This window comes from Eulemur rufifrons, chromosome 29 (assembly GCF_041146395.1).
Source record: "Eulemur rufifrons isolate Redbay chromosome 29, OSU_ERuf_1, whole genome shotgun sequence".
Taxonomy (NCBI): domain Eukaryota; kingdom Metazoa; phylum Chordata; class Mammalia; order Primates; family Lemuridae; genus Eulemur; species Eulemur rufifrons.
The window spans coordinates 79,009,584-79,025,223 of NC_091011.1; the positions used below are offsets into that span (position 1 = coordinate 79,009,584).

A 15,640-nucleotide genomic window follows, 5' to 3' on the forward strand; every position below is an offset into this window, starting at 1 on the left:
CGAGGATAATGTCAATACCTGCTCAGAGGGCCGTGGTGAGGATTAAATGTATTAATATTTGGAGAATGTTTAGAATGGCTTCTGGCCACCTAGTAAGCGTGGAAGTTTGGGGTGAATATTTTATCATCCCTGTTCCTATGTGCATGTGTCTAGGGGACCCCATGTGTGGTCTAGCTCCACACTCCCCCACCCCCTCACCCCTTTCCTGCTGCTCAGCTGAAAAGCCACCTCCCTCCCCTGCTCTGACAGGCGTCACTACTCGGATAATCTCCTGGCCTCAGGATTGGACTTGACTCACTGTCACCTCGAATCAAATTCTGAGCCACTGCAGCTCTGACAGCACAGGGCTCAGGAAGGAAGGGAGGGAAGGGTGGGGAGGGGATGGCCCAGCTTCTGAGCTGAGGTCAGAGCAACCTGCTGGAGGTGAGGAGGATGGAGAGAAGAAAAGTTGCTGCAGACGGGCATTCTTGCACAGTGGCGAGGCCGCCCCAGCCCAGGGCTGTCACCTGGACTGCCTGAGGAGGGCCAGTGGCGCCATGAGTTCAGAGTAAGCTCTGCAGAGCGCCATGAGGAAGGGAGATGGGGACCGAAGCACCAGGGGTGGTGAAGTGGGGAGCCCCAAGCCAAGGCGGTTGATTAGAACAGGGTCTCACACTCTGGCACGCATGACAACCAACGTGGAGTCTGCTTTTGTTTGTTTCACTCTCTCTGGGACCCTTGGATTATAATTTGGTAGGCCCGGGGTGGGACCTGGGAACCGGCATTTTTAATAGGCTCCCCAGTTGCTCTGATGCCTGCCAGAATTTGAGAGCCACTGGATGAGAACTTCAAAGAGCCTGCCTCCCCCTCAGAGGTACAGGGCCTCGGGGCTGAGCCCGGTGTGATTCGAGTACCCTGCAGTGACCCCGCACACACACACTCACCTGGGGTGACCCCATTTGCCCAAAGCCTCTTTCCCAGTGTCCTTTTTGATTTCACTTCCTGGTCCCCCTCACTTCTGCTGACTGGACACACAGGTCTGGGCCCACTATGAAGAACAGCCGGTGGAGGAGGTGATGCCCGTGCTGGAGGAGAAGGAGCGGTCGGCCAGCTACAAGCCAGTGTTTGTGACCGAGATCACTGACGACCTGCACTTCTACGTGCAGGATGTGGAGACCGGTGAGTGCCCAGGGGCTGCTGGCTTGGTCCAGCCCCCCTCACCTGGGGGGGCTCTGCTCAGTGGGAGGGAGGAGCACAGCCCTGGTGGTCCAGGAGCCTCCCCTGGAGAGCCTACACTGGTGCCACCCCACCCCCAAGCCTGTCACACTGCTCCCTGGCCCCGAGGGACATTTCATGAACCCACATGTACAGTGGACTCAGGCATGTAGGTGAGGCTGAGCAGGTCCTCTGAGGCCCAGTGAGGTAACAGGTTTTGTCTGCGTGGTGCTCTGAGACTCTTAGGTCACGGTTTGACCCCATACATCCCCGGCTGGGCTGGACCAGGCCAGGCCTGAGGCTCTGTAGCCCGAGAGTCTGTTAGGAAGCACCAGCCAGGCTGGGCTCAGCCCCTTTCCCCCCAGCTTCCTTGAGGAGGAGGGGCTGGGCTGTCTCTGCTGGGGTTTCTCCTTCTCTAGAGGTTAACATAGCCCTGAGTGGTTGCCGGTTTCCATGGAAACAGGCAGTGCTCTAGGGGAAGTCATCCCTGGGCCATCTTTCTAAAGGATCCTCTCCTCCCTCCTGTCCTCGAGTGCTGTGCACTGTGGCCAGGGTCCTCTAGGCAGAGACTTCTAGAGACCAGAGGACAGGAGAGAGTGCTGGCGACAGCTGGCCCAACTTCCCTCCTCCGCCCCCTGTGCTCTCACCACGCTGATCTCTGTCCTCTCATTGCCACCCTGTGCAGGGAAACAATTTAGTTGGGAGCAGAAGAAAAAGCTCTTAAAGCCACCTCTGGGTCCAAGGAGCCCAATCCTGGCAGAGGGGGCTGAAGGTGTCGCTGGCACTCAGGACAGCCCCGAGGATGGCAGGATGCGTCTCCGCCTGGCCTCCACAGCCCACCCCAGGCCCACTCCAGGTTGCCAACAGCCTTGTCTCAGCCACTTCCCTTCTAATGATATTTCCCAGGCAGCTGCTTCTGTGGCATGTCGTTTCACCAGGAAAAACTTGACCATTCCTGGCCTTGAGCTGGCTATGCTTGCTTGGGAAGGAAAAATGCAAGGGAGGGGGAGAGATGGGACTGATGAGCCTTCAGAATTAGGTTCTCGTGCTGTCAGCTGTCCTGGTGAGAGCTAGACAAGCAGTTGCCTTGGAAATGAACCCAGGGCAGCAGCCTCCAGGTCTGGGTTGTGTGACAAGAGAGGAATCTTGCGGTAGTGGTTGAGGTGGGAGCGAGAGCTGTTCCTGAGCAGAGCCAGCTGGAAGGGCCCTCCGAGAAGGGTGCGGGGACTCCCAGGCAGGCTCCACCTGGACACTGGGCCCTGCTGGGGAGGACCCGCCCTGCAGAGGAACAGGGCCCTGAATTTTCCAGGGAGCAAAGCCTAAGGGTATAAGGCTTCATGGGACCATCCTATACCCCACCTGGCTGTCTCTGGCAGTTCTAGGAAGCCAGGACACTGAAGTGTGTCCAAGGCAGAAAATAAGGAAAGAAAGAAAACTAGAGAAAGTCGTGTGTTCTTAGACTGTTGGAAGGGAAGGGAGTAAGGCACTTCGTGGCAGCCGCCCGGGGAGTTGTGGGCTCCAGACAGGACCCTGCCCTCGGGTGGCTCCATAGAATCCATGGAAATAAACCTTGGAATCCACAGCCTCCCTCTTCAGAAACCTTTTATCTGCTCTTGAAGGACATCATCTCGTCCATGTCCCTTCTCTCAATTAAAGCCTGCCTTCGGGAAGGAGCTGACAAAAACACTGCCATTTGCTGCAAATGACCAACCAGGCTCTGCGGAAGGACCTCCCAGAGGGCTTTGCCTGTTTGCAGTGGACAAAGTCCTGCTTCTATTGCCTTGGAGCAGAAAAATAAAAGTAGATCAAGTTACAGAGGAACCTGTCTGTATCGAGGCTTCTTCCTAGTCCGTGGACTTTACTGTCTGTGGGCCAGGAGCACCGGCTAAGGAGAATTCTAGAGGGTTTGCCTTTGGGTGGGGGAAGGGCAGCTGCTGCCTTCCAGTCCGTGTTCTGAGACCAGGTGTGTGAAGCTGCACCGGTGGCCCGTGCCACAGCCTGACAGGAGACACATCCCGGCATGCATACACAGAGTTTACTCGCAGTACAGCTGAGTTATTAAGCACCCTGCATATACTGGGGATTCTGCTAGGTCTTGAGTGAGTAAACAGAAACAAGTGAGCTATGGTCTGTGCCCTGAAGGAGCTCACAGCGTAATGGCAGTGAACTTACAAGGCTGACTGCGGAAGTGTAACAACAATAAACACATGTTGAACACCGTTACAGTGTGGCCTTGGGCCCCACAGATAAACCGCACATCCACGGTCACCCTGGCCTCTGAGAGGGAGGGGGCAAAAAAGGTCTGAAGCTGAGCTACAGTCAGGCCCAGAAGGGACATAAAAGGGAAGCCACAGGGGACTGATGCCTAGCAGGGTGGGGGTGGGGAGGGCCTCGGGAGTTGCTGGCAAAAACCAGCAGACAAGCAGGACAGTTGGCCCAAGGTCAGAGTGAGTAGGGAAAGACAAGGCAGGGAAGGGGACCCCTTCCCAGCTAAGGAGAGGCACTGAGTGAGGGACGGGACGGTGAAGCCCCAGCCTCGCAGCACTGGAAGCTCTGCTCAGCATGTATCCTGCAGGGTGACAAGGGTCAGAGAGGCCAAGTTGAGGCTGTAGGCCCTGCTCCCAGAATCCCTCCCCCATCTTTCATGAATCCAAATTCTGAGGCCCTTTCCTTGCCGAGGGCTGTGTGGGCCCTATCCTTCATCCGAACTCGTGCACCTGGGAGACTGCGCCTCCCGGGCCGGGAGCTGGTGCTTGGGGAAACGGGTACAGGCTGGCCGTTTCTCCCCATATGGGAGGCTGTTTGGCCTCAGCCTTGCTCCATGTCCCCTCACTTTGTCCACCTCCTTACTCACAGCCCAGGCGCATTCCCAAGGGCTCCCACGGCCCAGCCTAGAGAGCTGAGATTGGAAGGCTCTGTGTGCCTTTAAAGCCTGATGTGTCAGCAAGTCACCAGTCCCACTTCTGAAGACAGCATGAAACCTCATGAGCCACCTGAGTGGGGACCGAAGGTTTCCCTGCGTGGGTTGGGGGCAGAGCCAGTGCCACAGTGTCCCCTAGAATTTTACATCCTACTCACTCCCCAGGCCCTCCCAAAGATGAGGCTCCAAAGAGCACAGCCCCAGGCCTCACTGCCCTCTTCTTCCTCCGCAGGCACCCAGCTGGAGAAGCTGATGGAGAACATGCGCAACGACATTGCCAGCCACCCCCCTGTAGAGGGCTCCTACGCCCCCCGCCGGGGAGAGTTCTGCATTGCCAAATTTGTAGATGGAGAATGGTAAGCCACCTGGGACGGCAGGAGTGATAGGAGGCCTGTCCTAAGGCCAGACCCAGACGTTTGCCTTAGCAGTCCGGTTTCCCTGGATTGTTGCTGACGGCCCCACCGGCTCTCCTGGCTGTCTTCTTCGTGGCCACAGCCATCCGGGGCCCTGCACTTTGACCTGTGAGCCCCCTGCAGTCCAGCCAGCCCCTGGAGGACAGAAGTGACGTCCCTCCCTCTCTCCTGGGGAAGCCCAGCGTGGGAGCCCTGGCTGGCCAGCCAGGAGTCTCCAGCACACTCCCCCGCCCCGTGTGGGAAGAATAATGTCACAGGGGCTGAGGGGGAGGCTGGTCCACAATAAGCCCAGACCAGCCACTTGACCCTCCACCCCAGCTGTCTGGAACATGAGAAGCAGCACTCACAGGCTGGAAGAAGGTCACTTACGTGTGATCTACCAAGGGTAGGGCCCATGGCCCTCCTAGAGTGACGAAGTGACTTGGATGTGTTCCCTGCTGCGGCCTCCCAGACAGATCTGCCGGCTAATTACAGCTGCTGTTTAGTGTGCTGGGTTTAAACAGCAGACATCAATCTAGTCATTAGTCTTGTTGCTTTATGCCCCAAGGACACATTAATCTGCTCCACATGCTCCCTGCTCCCTCCTCTGCTCCCAGCTATGTTCTGATTCCATTAGGTGGTGGCCACAGTGCCCGAGGCTGGGCCTTGATGGAGTCCAGGAACTGTCCTCTGTGACACCCTCGAAGCCTAGACAGGGAGGGGCTCTGCCCCCTGCCCTGTCATCACCTAGGCCATGGGATCCCAGACCCCTCAGGGCTGTCCCTTGAGCTCTGCCCGTGCTGCCATTGCAGGTATCGTGCCCGAGTAGAGAAAGTCGAGTCTCCTGCCAAAGTACACGTCTTCTACATCGACTACGGCAATGTGAGTGTTGGGGACCAGGGCGGGAGGGACTGTCAAACACAGCAGCCCCTGGGTCAAATTGTCTGATCTCTGGAAGGTTCGTCTGAGCTTACCGACAGAACGATGAACATTTGGGCATCTCTGCTGTGACCAGACAAAACTGGTGTCTGTGGCCAGTGGCTACAAACACTGAAAGGTGCCACCTCCAGTCCCCAAGTGAGTGCCCAGCCACACGCACCATTGCTCTTCTGGCTAATACCCCTGCAGCAGGGGTGCAGGCCTTCTCCAGGGCGTGGAGGCCCTTTATACCCCACAGCTCCTGTTGTTCACGCTCAACCAGGTGTTTGTTCCATCTGCTAATCCCCAGCACATCCTAAAACCCATATTGGCAGGGAAGGGACAGCCACAGGGTGACAGAGTTACTGACTGGTACCCTTGGGGAAAAAGTCTCTTGCTGCATCTGGGAGTCTGTTGACAGTTCCTGGGAGATTCCCTGTAGGTACAGCAGCAAGGAGCAGGAGCAAAGGAAGTTGTAGTTGAGGACCATGATGCTCCTGAGGTGTAGCTGTGGTCTGCTTTCTTCCCGTGCCCTCCTCAAGGACTAGCTGAGGATCTGTTAGCAGAGATCCCAGAACTGGGCCCTGCTCCCGACTGGGAGTGCTCAAAAGAAAAGGTCCTGCCAGACTGGGTGACCCCACACACCTGGGCCAGGACCACAGGCAGGCCTGGGGACTACAGGGACCCTTGTGCTGGTGTGATCTCCCAGCCAGCAGCTCTGGGAAAGTAGTCAGGGAACCAACCCCAGAGGGAAGGGCATTGGAAGAAAATGCCAACAGCAGTTAAAATCCAGTTATCATTGTGATTGTTTTCAAGGGAGCCGCCAGGTGTGCCAGCACCAGCCCCAGAGTGACAGAGTGTGAGTCACAGCTCCCCAGCTACTGCTGGCAGCAGCAGGGCAGGTTCTCCCAAGGCTTCACCAACTGGGGAAGCCTGTGCGTGGGGTGAAGTGGAACTGGGCCGCGGGGTGAGCGGGGGAGGCCCACAGTTGGCGTTCCCGAGGCCCGGCCGCAGAGCTGTCACGTGAGAGCGAGGGGGCATCGAGTGTGTGATGCTGCTGACCTGGTGCTTCCTCTGCAGAGAGAGGTCCTGCCCTCCACCCGCTTGGGTACCCTGCCGCCTGCCTTCAGCACTCGGGTGCTGCCAGCTCAAGCCACAGAGTATGCCTTCGCCTTCATCCAGGTGCCCCAAGATGTGAGTCTGGAGCCTTCCTCCTTCCAAAGGGGACTATGCACTGACAGCCACTGCTGCAGCCCTCACGGGCTGACAGACAAGATGGAAACAATCATGGATGGTGTGTTAGTAACAGGATCAAGAGATGGGAAGTTGAGGGAAGGTGCCACCGAGGAGGTGACATTAGAGCCTTACAGCTAGTTCCTCAGAAACAGGTAGGCCTGGTGGGCAGGGTGCATTTGAGCAAAGACTAGGCCACTGCAGCTGGACCCCAGGGGGCTTGCGGACAGTGGCAGGAGGTGAGAAGGGAAGGAAGTTGGGGCCTGGGTGTCATGGGCTTGTCGGCCCTGGTGCGGAGTTCATTCTCTGTGCCATAGGCAGGAGGGATGTGGCACGATTTTCAGCAGAAGTGTGACATGTTCCAGTGTGTTTCTGAAAGTTGGTTCTGGTGGCGCTGTGGATGGGAGGAATGGGTGGGAGACAGTTACAGCAGTCTGGGCTGGAGACTAGCTGGTGCCGGATTTCTTACGTGTGGATGTGTTGCTGTTGGCCAAGGGGAACAAGGAGGAGTGAATTTGGGGCTGTAGGACCTCCAGGTAGCTTTATAGTTTTCAATCTGGAAGCGAGATGAGACCTAGAATTATGCGATTGAGTAGTTAAAACTGGCGGTATACAGGATTACCCAGAGTGAGTATGTAGACGGTGCAATGGGGAGGAAAGAGCCTGAAGAAGTGCTGGGGTCCCACGAGGATGAGAGAGCCCAGAGGCAGCACGTGCAGCCAGAGAGGAACCTGTGTTCAAGGCTGTAGATGCCCGCAGTTCCCAGAAGGGGACAGCCAGTCTGCAGTGTCCATCTCCCCAGGGATCTCAGGCAGGTTGAGGCTTGTAGGGGGTGCCCTTGGGTTTAGCTTCGAGGAGGTGCCTGGTGCCAGGAGCAAGAACTGTGCGAACAGCATGGTCGGCATTGCCTCCAGATGCAGGGTGGGTGCACATGGGGAAAAAAGCTTGAGTAGGAATCAGCACCGTTGACTGTTCCCTACGTTTTCACAAAGTTGCCGAAGGGCAAGAGAGAAAAGAACAAAAGATGTTGAGGGCAAGTATCACAGACCCGGTGAGGGGAAGTCTGTGGGGATGGGGAGACAGACATGGGGACATGATGGGCTCACTGCGCCAGAGCAAGGTCCCAAGAGAGGTGGAAGGTGAGAGGGCTAGCCAGGGTGCCAAGGGTTGGGGAGCTTTGGGTGGGAAAAAGCCACTTCTCCTCGGAGGCACAGGCATGTGGGAGGGGTGCAACAGTAGGAAAGAAGAATGGGCTCACGTGCACATAGGTTCGGGCTTCAGGAAAGGAAACGAGGGAAAGGGACCCTTCCTGTCCAGGGCCTCTTTCCCCTCATTAGGATCCAAAGGGCAGTGAATTGGAGGCCCCTGCTGGCCAGCCTGTCTTGGAATTCTGTGGACAGGATCTGAGGCCCAAGTGACTGTTCTTCAGCTTCCACTGACCCGTCTGCTGTCCCGGGTGTGTCCCTGCTCCAGGACGATGCTCGCACGGACGCCGTGGACAGCGTGGTCCGGGACATCCAGAACACTCAGTGCCTGCTCAACGTGGAGCACCTGAGCGCCGGCTGCCCCCACGTCACCCTGCAGTTTGCTGATTCCAAGGGCGACGTGGGGCTGGGCTTGGTGAAGGAGGGCCTGGTCATGGTGGAGGTGCGCAAGGAGAAGCAGTTCCAGAAAGTGGTATGTGATGCCACAGTGGCACCCCCCGCTGGGGGAGGCCTCACAGAGGAGGGCACTGGGGACTGCACCAGGAGCCAGGCGGGGGAGAGGGAACCCACCGTCCTGCTGCTCCTGCTGGGGAAAGATAATGGATTTGGGTTTGTTAGAGTTTAAAAAAAAAAAAAGCTAATTACATCCCAAATTAATTGGCTACGGGTTTGGCTGAGAATGCAGCTGCAAACTAGAGCGGAAAGTTTCCCTTCCCTGTGCCCCCAGGTGACAGGCTCGAAAGCTTTGCCAGGGGTGGTATGAAGAGGGTCAAAACCTGTCTCTTCCTGTCCCAGTCTCACTTCCTTTCCTCCAACATGCAACTTCCAAGTCCATAACTGACTCCTAGCACCCAGTGCCACCTGGAGCCAGAACTGTCCAGGAAGTGGCCCCAAAGCTCCCAAAAGGACTCTGCCACACACCTCTCCAGCCTGTTTGGAAAGACCCTCAGACTTGGGGCTGGGCACAAGTCCTGCCTCCACTGTTCATGAGCTGGAGAAGCCGGCCTCCTATAGCCTACATCTCCCTGGTGCAGTGAGAGTACTCGCCACCTTGCCACTTCACGGGGCTGATCGTGACGATCGGTGAGCCACTACCGGGGAACACCGTGCACCGCGCAGCTATGGACAGTTAGGTTTGGGCTCTGGATACCAGGCAACCCCACTCACTCAGCACCGCACAGATCTGAGCCCTCCCCAGCCTCTCACCAAGCCACAGCTAAGGCCCCATTGCAGACCAGCCCTGCTCCCCAGGGAGGCCTCCAGGAGGGCCAGGCTAGGAGGAGCTCGTGGCCTCCACAGTGCCACCACCTCATGGCAGGAACTGGTGGGAGAGCAACAGGATGTACCCAGCTCCTCCCAACACTCCCTCAGCAACGAGGGGTGAGAAAGGCGGGGCCTGAAAACCAGATTCTCTTCTCCTATTGGTCTCCTCCGTGTGCCCACTGCCTTCCCTCTCCCCAGCCCGCCGTGCCTCTCCTCTGCCCACAGCACCTCAGGCCCTCTGACGCACTGCTGGTCTGAGGATCAGTGGCGCTGCTTGTGCATGTTGATGATTCATTCGGAACAAGACGCCAGTGTGAAACGCTCTTGTGTCTTAGGAGAAGTCTGACCCCTGGCTCCCCCCTGGGACACTCCCGGTTTCCTAAAATGGCTCCAATAAGGTTAGCTAAAGTTTCCCTGTAGAACTGGAGATCTTAACATGTCCCCATATGGAGCTGCCCATAATGTCTCTAGTATCTGGAAAATTCCTTTTTCCCAGTCCCTGAGATAAACATCTAACGTGTTCATTCATTTATCCATTCTCTCAGCAAACACCTACTGAGGGCCTGCCATATATCAGTGAGCAAGAGACAGCATCCCTGCCCTGTGGAGCTTACATTCAAGCATGAGGAAACAATAAAAATGAATATAATAAGTAAATTAAATAGAAAGTTAAAAGATGATAACTGCAATGGAAAAGGAAAAAAAAAAAGTCAAGGAAATGAGAGTGGGTGGGAGGAGATGGTTTTGTTTTACGTGGGGCACGTGAGGCCTCATCAGGAAAGAGGTACTTTGTCATAGACTCAGGCGGTAGGGAGCCAGGAGGACCTGAGGGGAGGAGTGTTCCAGGCAGATGGAACAGCGAAGAGTTGAGGGAACACCCAGGAGACAAACGTGACTGTGCGCTTCGGGTTTCTCTCTGAGGGAACTGGGACTCCGTGGGAGGGCTGAGCAGGGTGGTGCGCACCTGCCCTGGGCATCCTGCAGGGTCAGCTGGCCCCTCGGCGCAGAAGCCCCATCCTGAGCGCCCCCTTCCTCTCTCCCGCCCCTGCAGATCACAGAGTACCTGAACGCCCAGGAGTCGGCCAAGAGCGCCAGGGTGAGTCCTTGCTTCGAGAGCCCAGAGGATGCTCAGTTGAGGGGCTTGGCCCTGTGCGTTCCAGCAGACCCGATGTCCCTAAAGAGCTGTCTTCTGCTTTCTCTCACAGCTGAACCTGTGGCGCTATGGAGACTTCCGAGCCGATGACGCCGACGAGTTTGGCTACAGCCGCTAAGGAAGAGATCGGGTCTGGCCCCCAGCACCGCTCACGCCAGTACCCCTTTCTCTGCCTGGAGGGTGTTTTCAACTCCAGACCCCAGAGAAGGGTGTAGATTGGGTCCAGCTTTGCTTCAAGTGTGTGGAAATGTCTCGTAGGGTGGCATCGGGGCTGGGGTTGGGGAACCCCAAGGCTTCCTAAGGAGCAGATCATTGTCCTCTGGGTCGACGGGCACTGTCGTCCACAGTCTCTCCCAGCTGATTTTGTATTTTTATTTGGGGGGTTGTGGTTTTTAAAAGTTGTCCTCAAATCAGGAAGAAACATTGAAAGACTTTGTCCCAGTGGAGGGCGTAATCCTAACACGTGGGCCAGCTGCCAGCTGGCACCTGCCTCTACCCCAGACTGCCCTTCCTCCCCAGCTCTCTGTCCAACCGTTGATTATGTAATTTCTCTGATGTCCATTCTCAAATGCCAGCGTGTCCACCTCCACCCCCTGGCCAGCCCATTCTGTATTTAAAGCTTTTAAGGCCCAATAAAATAGTACATGCTGTCTGCAGCCCTTATTGGTCATAGTGGAGCCCAGAGCCTGGCAGCCCTGGCCAGGAAGAGACCCAGACACTTGAATGACCCCCAAGGTCATCATCCAAATGCCTGGCCACCCCCTAAAACCTAGCCTGCTGGGGAAAGCAAGCCCGTTTTTCAGAGTCCCAAGCGAGCAATTCCTGGGGCCCGGTGGGCACTGCTTGGCACCATGGCTGTCATACAGAGGCTGCATGTCTTCTTTGACTCATTGCAAGTGGCTGTCCTCAAGGACCTTAGAGATTTAGAGCAGCTCAGCCAGCAGCGCCCAGGACTGTTCACCCACTGTGAACATGTGCGTGGCACGAGAGGCCCAGGCAGGGAGTTGCTGGGCCTGTCCACAGGCAGGCCAGCCAGAGCCCCACGAGGATCCAAAGGGGAATCAGGTGAGGGAAATGAGGCAATTTCTAATCCCTGCCGTGGGCTGGCACAGAGTGGGCTAGAACACAGCCCTCTGTCCTTCACTGGAGAACAGGGCTGGGACGACAGCGTTCTCCAAGGGGGTCCTGGGCCCCAGCAAGGAGAGGCCTGTCTACTCCGGGTTAGCTCTTGCTCATGTATGACTTGATAAACTCTCCTCAAAGGTCCTCAGGGTAGGGCTGGCCCTGCCTCTCAGAATCTTCGGGCTACTTCTAGCTCATGAGAGAGAAGAGAGAGCCCCCGGACAGCCACTATGGTGTGCCGTGAGGGCCTGTCATACACAGGTAATGCCAGAGACAGAAAAGTCAGGCATGTGAGGTAGACGTCACCACTCCTGGCGTCCCCAGTGTCCAGCCCCTCATTCTCCCTCCATGGCATCATCTGTGTGGCCCTGCCCCTCCCAGGCACATACTCTGGTGAAACCTGGTGGTGGCACGTCTTTCTGGCAGCCTCACGTTCCATCCTGACATTCTCATCTGCAGTGATGCTCCAAGCTGCCCTGTAAGATCGGTCCTTTGATCTTGGGGTAGGGGGAGTCAGTGGAGGGAGCAGGGCCTGGCTGGCCAGCTCTTGTTCCTAAGCCAGAGGTCCTGCCCTAACACACACTTGTTCTGGCCAGGGTTCACATGAGGTTCTGCCCAGGACTCCTCCTTTCAGCCAAAAAGATATGTTCTGCTTGCACTCAGGGTGTACTAGTCGAGAGAGATGAGAGTGAGAAGAACCAAGGAGGGGCAATGGGGAGAAATGTTGGGTCAGTTCAGCTCCAGAAACCTCTACATTCCCCTTCCTCCTCTTGAGGACTCGTGGTTTCTGCCTGCAGCTCCTCTGATTTGGTGAGAGCAAGCGCTCCCTGAATCAAACCCTTCATGGTCCAGTGAACTGCGTTTCCCCAGACTCCATGCAGCCCTACGGGGGGGCCCGAGAAGTCAGCAGGAGTGTGGATGATGACTTGGTGTGAGTCTCTCTATCATCCCTGCTCCTGGAGAAGCTGTCCCACCCCCAACAGGCGAGCGTACTCTCATCTTGGGCTCATTTTTTATTTTTATCCATGGAGAAGAGAATGCCCATCTCACCCACTGCTCAACCTCTAAGGTGCTCCTGGTGGGACCAAGAGGTAGGTCGGTGCGCATGCATGAACACAGTCAGCAGAGGGCAATATCCCAGCCCACTCTTTTGTAAAAGGGTCTGAAATCATCTCACGGTCTTAACTGTTGCCGTGGTTACATCTGCGCCCAAGAATAAACCCTCCTTAGTTTTCCAATTGAAATTATGCGTGAGCCTTCCCACTTCTTACTTCCTTTCTCTTCCAAGGCTGGTTTAGACAAAGGTCAGAGCAGTCACCAGGCAGGAAGGTTCTGCTGCAGCTTGTCTGGTTTTGGCCCCACCTTGGTGTTCCTCTCTCCCTGCCACATTTGTTGAGTCCCTGAGGTTTGTCGGGGGCAGGGTTGGGACCATAGTGAGGCGATCCGTGTGCCTGGGGTGCAGCGTGAAGGAGGCACTCAGAGTGCACCCGCACGTTCTGTTCCCATCCAGAGCTGTCCAGTCAAATCCGCTTGCTCCAGGATCACAAACAAAGCTCTCCGTAGGTTCCTCCCTCTCCCCTGAGTTGCAAAAGTGTGCTCCTTGGCCTCAGGGCCATGGGTTCTGCTTCCCCAACCACCTTTCCAGTTGAACAACAAACTGTCTTGAGCACCTGCTATCCTTCCATCCATGCATCCACCAAAAGGGATTAAAACCCAGGGAGCACCAAGTACAGAGTTGGGTCCAGTGTGTGCCGAGCCATCTCTGGGCTCTCAGGGGCATGCTGGCTGGGTGTGGAGGTGGCAGCAAGGGCCATAACATCTGTGACAAGCCATGGGAGTGGGCATTGCTCCAGGACTTCAAGGGGCCAAGGCTCTGGCCTGGGTGGCTGGGAAGCTTCTCGGCGGAAGGGCGAGAGTTGGGGCTAGCAGGTGGCAGGAAAGCGCTGCTATCTCTGGGCAGGTTCAGGAGTCTCCTGGTCTCTGAGGTGGATGCAGCAGAGCCCTGGGTTTGGTATGGCCACCTGGGAAGTGTGGGTGCCCAAGACCCCTCCCCATCACCTCCCTCCTCCCTGTTAGTGCGCAGGATCAGTAGAGAAGGCGGGTTGTGGAGAGAAGGGCTCTCGTGGCTGCCCGCGTTTATTTATTGGTTTGATTATTTCAGCATCCTGGGGAGAGTCGATGGACCCCTCTTCTTGCATCAGCCCATGTTGGGAAGGAGTAGGGAGGGGCTGGAGAGCTGGTGCCTCAAGAGTGGTTATTGATGTCCTAATTACAAGAGGATGCTAATTTAATTTGAACCTAATTACAGTGCACTACCCTGGGTGGCATGTGTTTTAATAATTAACGTCCTTCAGATGCGTGGGAGTGTAATAATATTTACACTAGGTTGGCCAGCAGCCTGGGGAGGCGGGCTGGGGGCCCATACGCCACCCTCCCCCCGGACAGCTTGGCTGCTAGCAGGTGGGGAAGAAGGCACATGAGTCTTGGTTGGCTAGAATCTTGTCATTCTTCCCGGGGAACATGCTTGGGTCTCATTTCCAGCCACTTCCTTGACCCAGCAGGTGGCTCTGCTCCATGGGGCACCAGGCGGGAACTCAGAAATACATCAAGACTGGCAGGATTAGGGCTCCAGCCCCTCCGCCTGCCCCTCCATGTCACGCAGGCACGTGTCTGGCTTCCCCAGCCTTCCTGAGCCCATCTAGGGAAGGGCTTCTTTAGGAGGGAAGAAGAAGAGCTGCCTGGTTTTTCTCCATTCCATTTTTGGGGGTAACATCTATAAGGAAATAGACATTCAGAAAAGTACACGAATTTTAAAGGTGCAGCTCAGCATTCGAAGTGACCATTCCCTGCATAAACAGCACACACACCAAAAAAGAGCACCACCCGTCATGAGCTCCCTCCACGGTCACTGCCACCCCCAAAGGCAACCCTCTCTTGACTTCTGGCCCAGTAGATGAGTTTTGCCTGTTTTGTTTGTTCGTTATGTTTTTGTGTTGATGTGTTTTTGTTTTTCTGTTTTGCCTGGTTTTAAATTTTCCGTGAGTGGACTCATACCATACATGTTCTTATGTGCTTGACTTCTTTGACTCAGCCTGTCTGTGAGATTCATCCATGTGGTCACGTTCGTTTTAGTTTGTGCACTCTGGTTTCTGTGTGGTGCACCGTATCAGTATGCCACTCCTTGGTTCTTGCAAAGAAGTCAGACATTCAACAGTCTGCTAGGGCCAGAGCTATGCCAGGCCCTAAAGAAGAAATTTGCTCATCTAAATTACACAGCTGGGGGACAGGAGGTGGCAGTAGACGAGAAGGGGTAGCAAGATGACAGGACAGGGCAGTTCTACCCCAGCAGACCCAGAACAGCACGGGTCCCAGCCTCAGAGCTCCTGGAGGTGAGTGAGGGCCTGTGAGCAAGCCCAGAAACCAAACCAGGGGCCTAAGAGACCCCTGTGGGAACTTCAGTGTCTCCACCAAGGAGTCTCTAAGTGTGGCTGGCAGGCCACCTACATCAGAGTCACCTGGGTGCTCGTTAAAATGCAGCTTCCAAAAATAGTACCAGAACTATCTTGGGAGTGAGGGTGGGGAAAGTGAGCTAAGTCCTCATCTATCATAGCAGGAAAGACAATGGGTAGCGTTTGAGGTTGATAAAACAAAAAGTAGCTGATTATTTAGCAGTAAGATGGTAACCACCAGAAGATCAAAAACATGATTAAAAATGGTTGCCTATAGGGTAGCACCAGTAGGGGTGGAGAGCGCTGCTTTTTATTTTAATTCCTTGTCTACTGTTGAATTTTTAAAACCATATGCTGGCGTTTCTGGTGGTCTTTTTATTCCTTATCATGTAAATATGCAGGTATGTAGGAGCCACTCCAGACCTGCTACCTCAGTCCCTGCGGGGCAGGGCTGAAAAGCTGCACTTTAACAAGCTTCCTCGGCAGTTCTGCTGCTTCTCGAGCTCAAGAATTAGCTATCTCTGTCCAAACTCATTTTACAAGTTGAGAAAGGAGACAAAGTGACTTGCCCAAGGTCACCCAGCTTATTAATGGCAGAGCCAGGAATAGAAAACAGGTCTCCTGGCCCCAGGCCTGTGATTTTTCTCTACATCATTGCTTTCACCTTGGTGGGTGTCCATCTCCGCGGGCCTGACCCTCAGGGACCTTCGGGGTGAGCTGGGGTCCTAGTTGAGTTGGAGGCTGGGGTGCCCTTGCACAGGCGCAGAGGAGGTCCCCACGCCTCCTGCCGC

The 15,640-nt window shown here is 55.7% G+C and overlaps 1 protein-coding gene across 1 annotated transcript in view; it reads left to right on the plus strand.

The window, feature by feature from the left end:
- The window catches only part of SND1 (staphylococcal nuclease and tudor domain containing 1), a 423,230-nt gene extending 408,402 nt beyond the window's left edge, over window positions 1–14,828 (plus strand). The window contains exons 18-24 of the mRNA XM_069462550.1: window positions 1,017–1,158; window positions 4,347–4,470; window positions 5,319–5,388; window positions 6,505–6,618; window positions 8,131–8,334; window positions 10,177–10,221; window positions 10,331–14,828. Coding sequence (XP_069318651.1) covers window positions 1,017–1,158; window positions 4,347–4,470; window positions 5,319–5,388; window positions 6,505–6,618; window positions 8,131–8,334; window positions 10,177–10,221; window positions 10,331–10,396 — 765 coding nt within the window. The 3' untranslated portion in view covers window positions 10,397–14,828. The remainder of the gene's footprint in view (window positions 1–1,016; window positions 1,159–4,346; window positions 4,471–5,318; window positions 5,389–6,504; window positions 6,619–8,130; window positions 8,335–10,176; window positions 10,222–10,330) is intronic.
- Window positions 14,829–15,640: the final 812 nt, after the last annotated feature.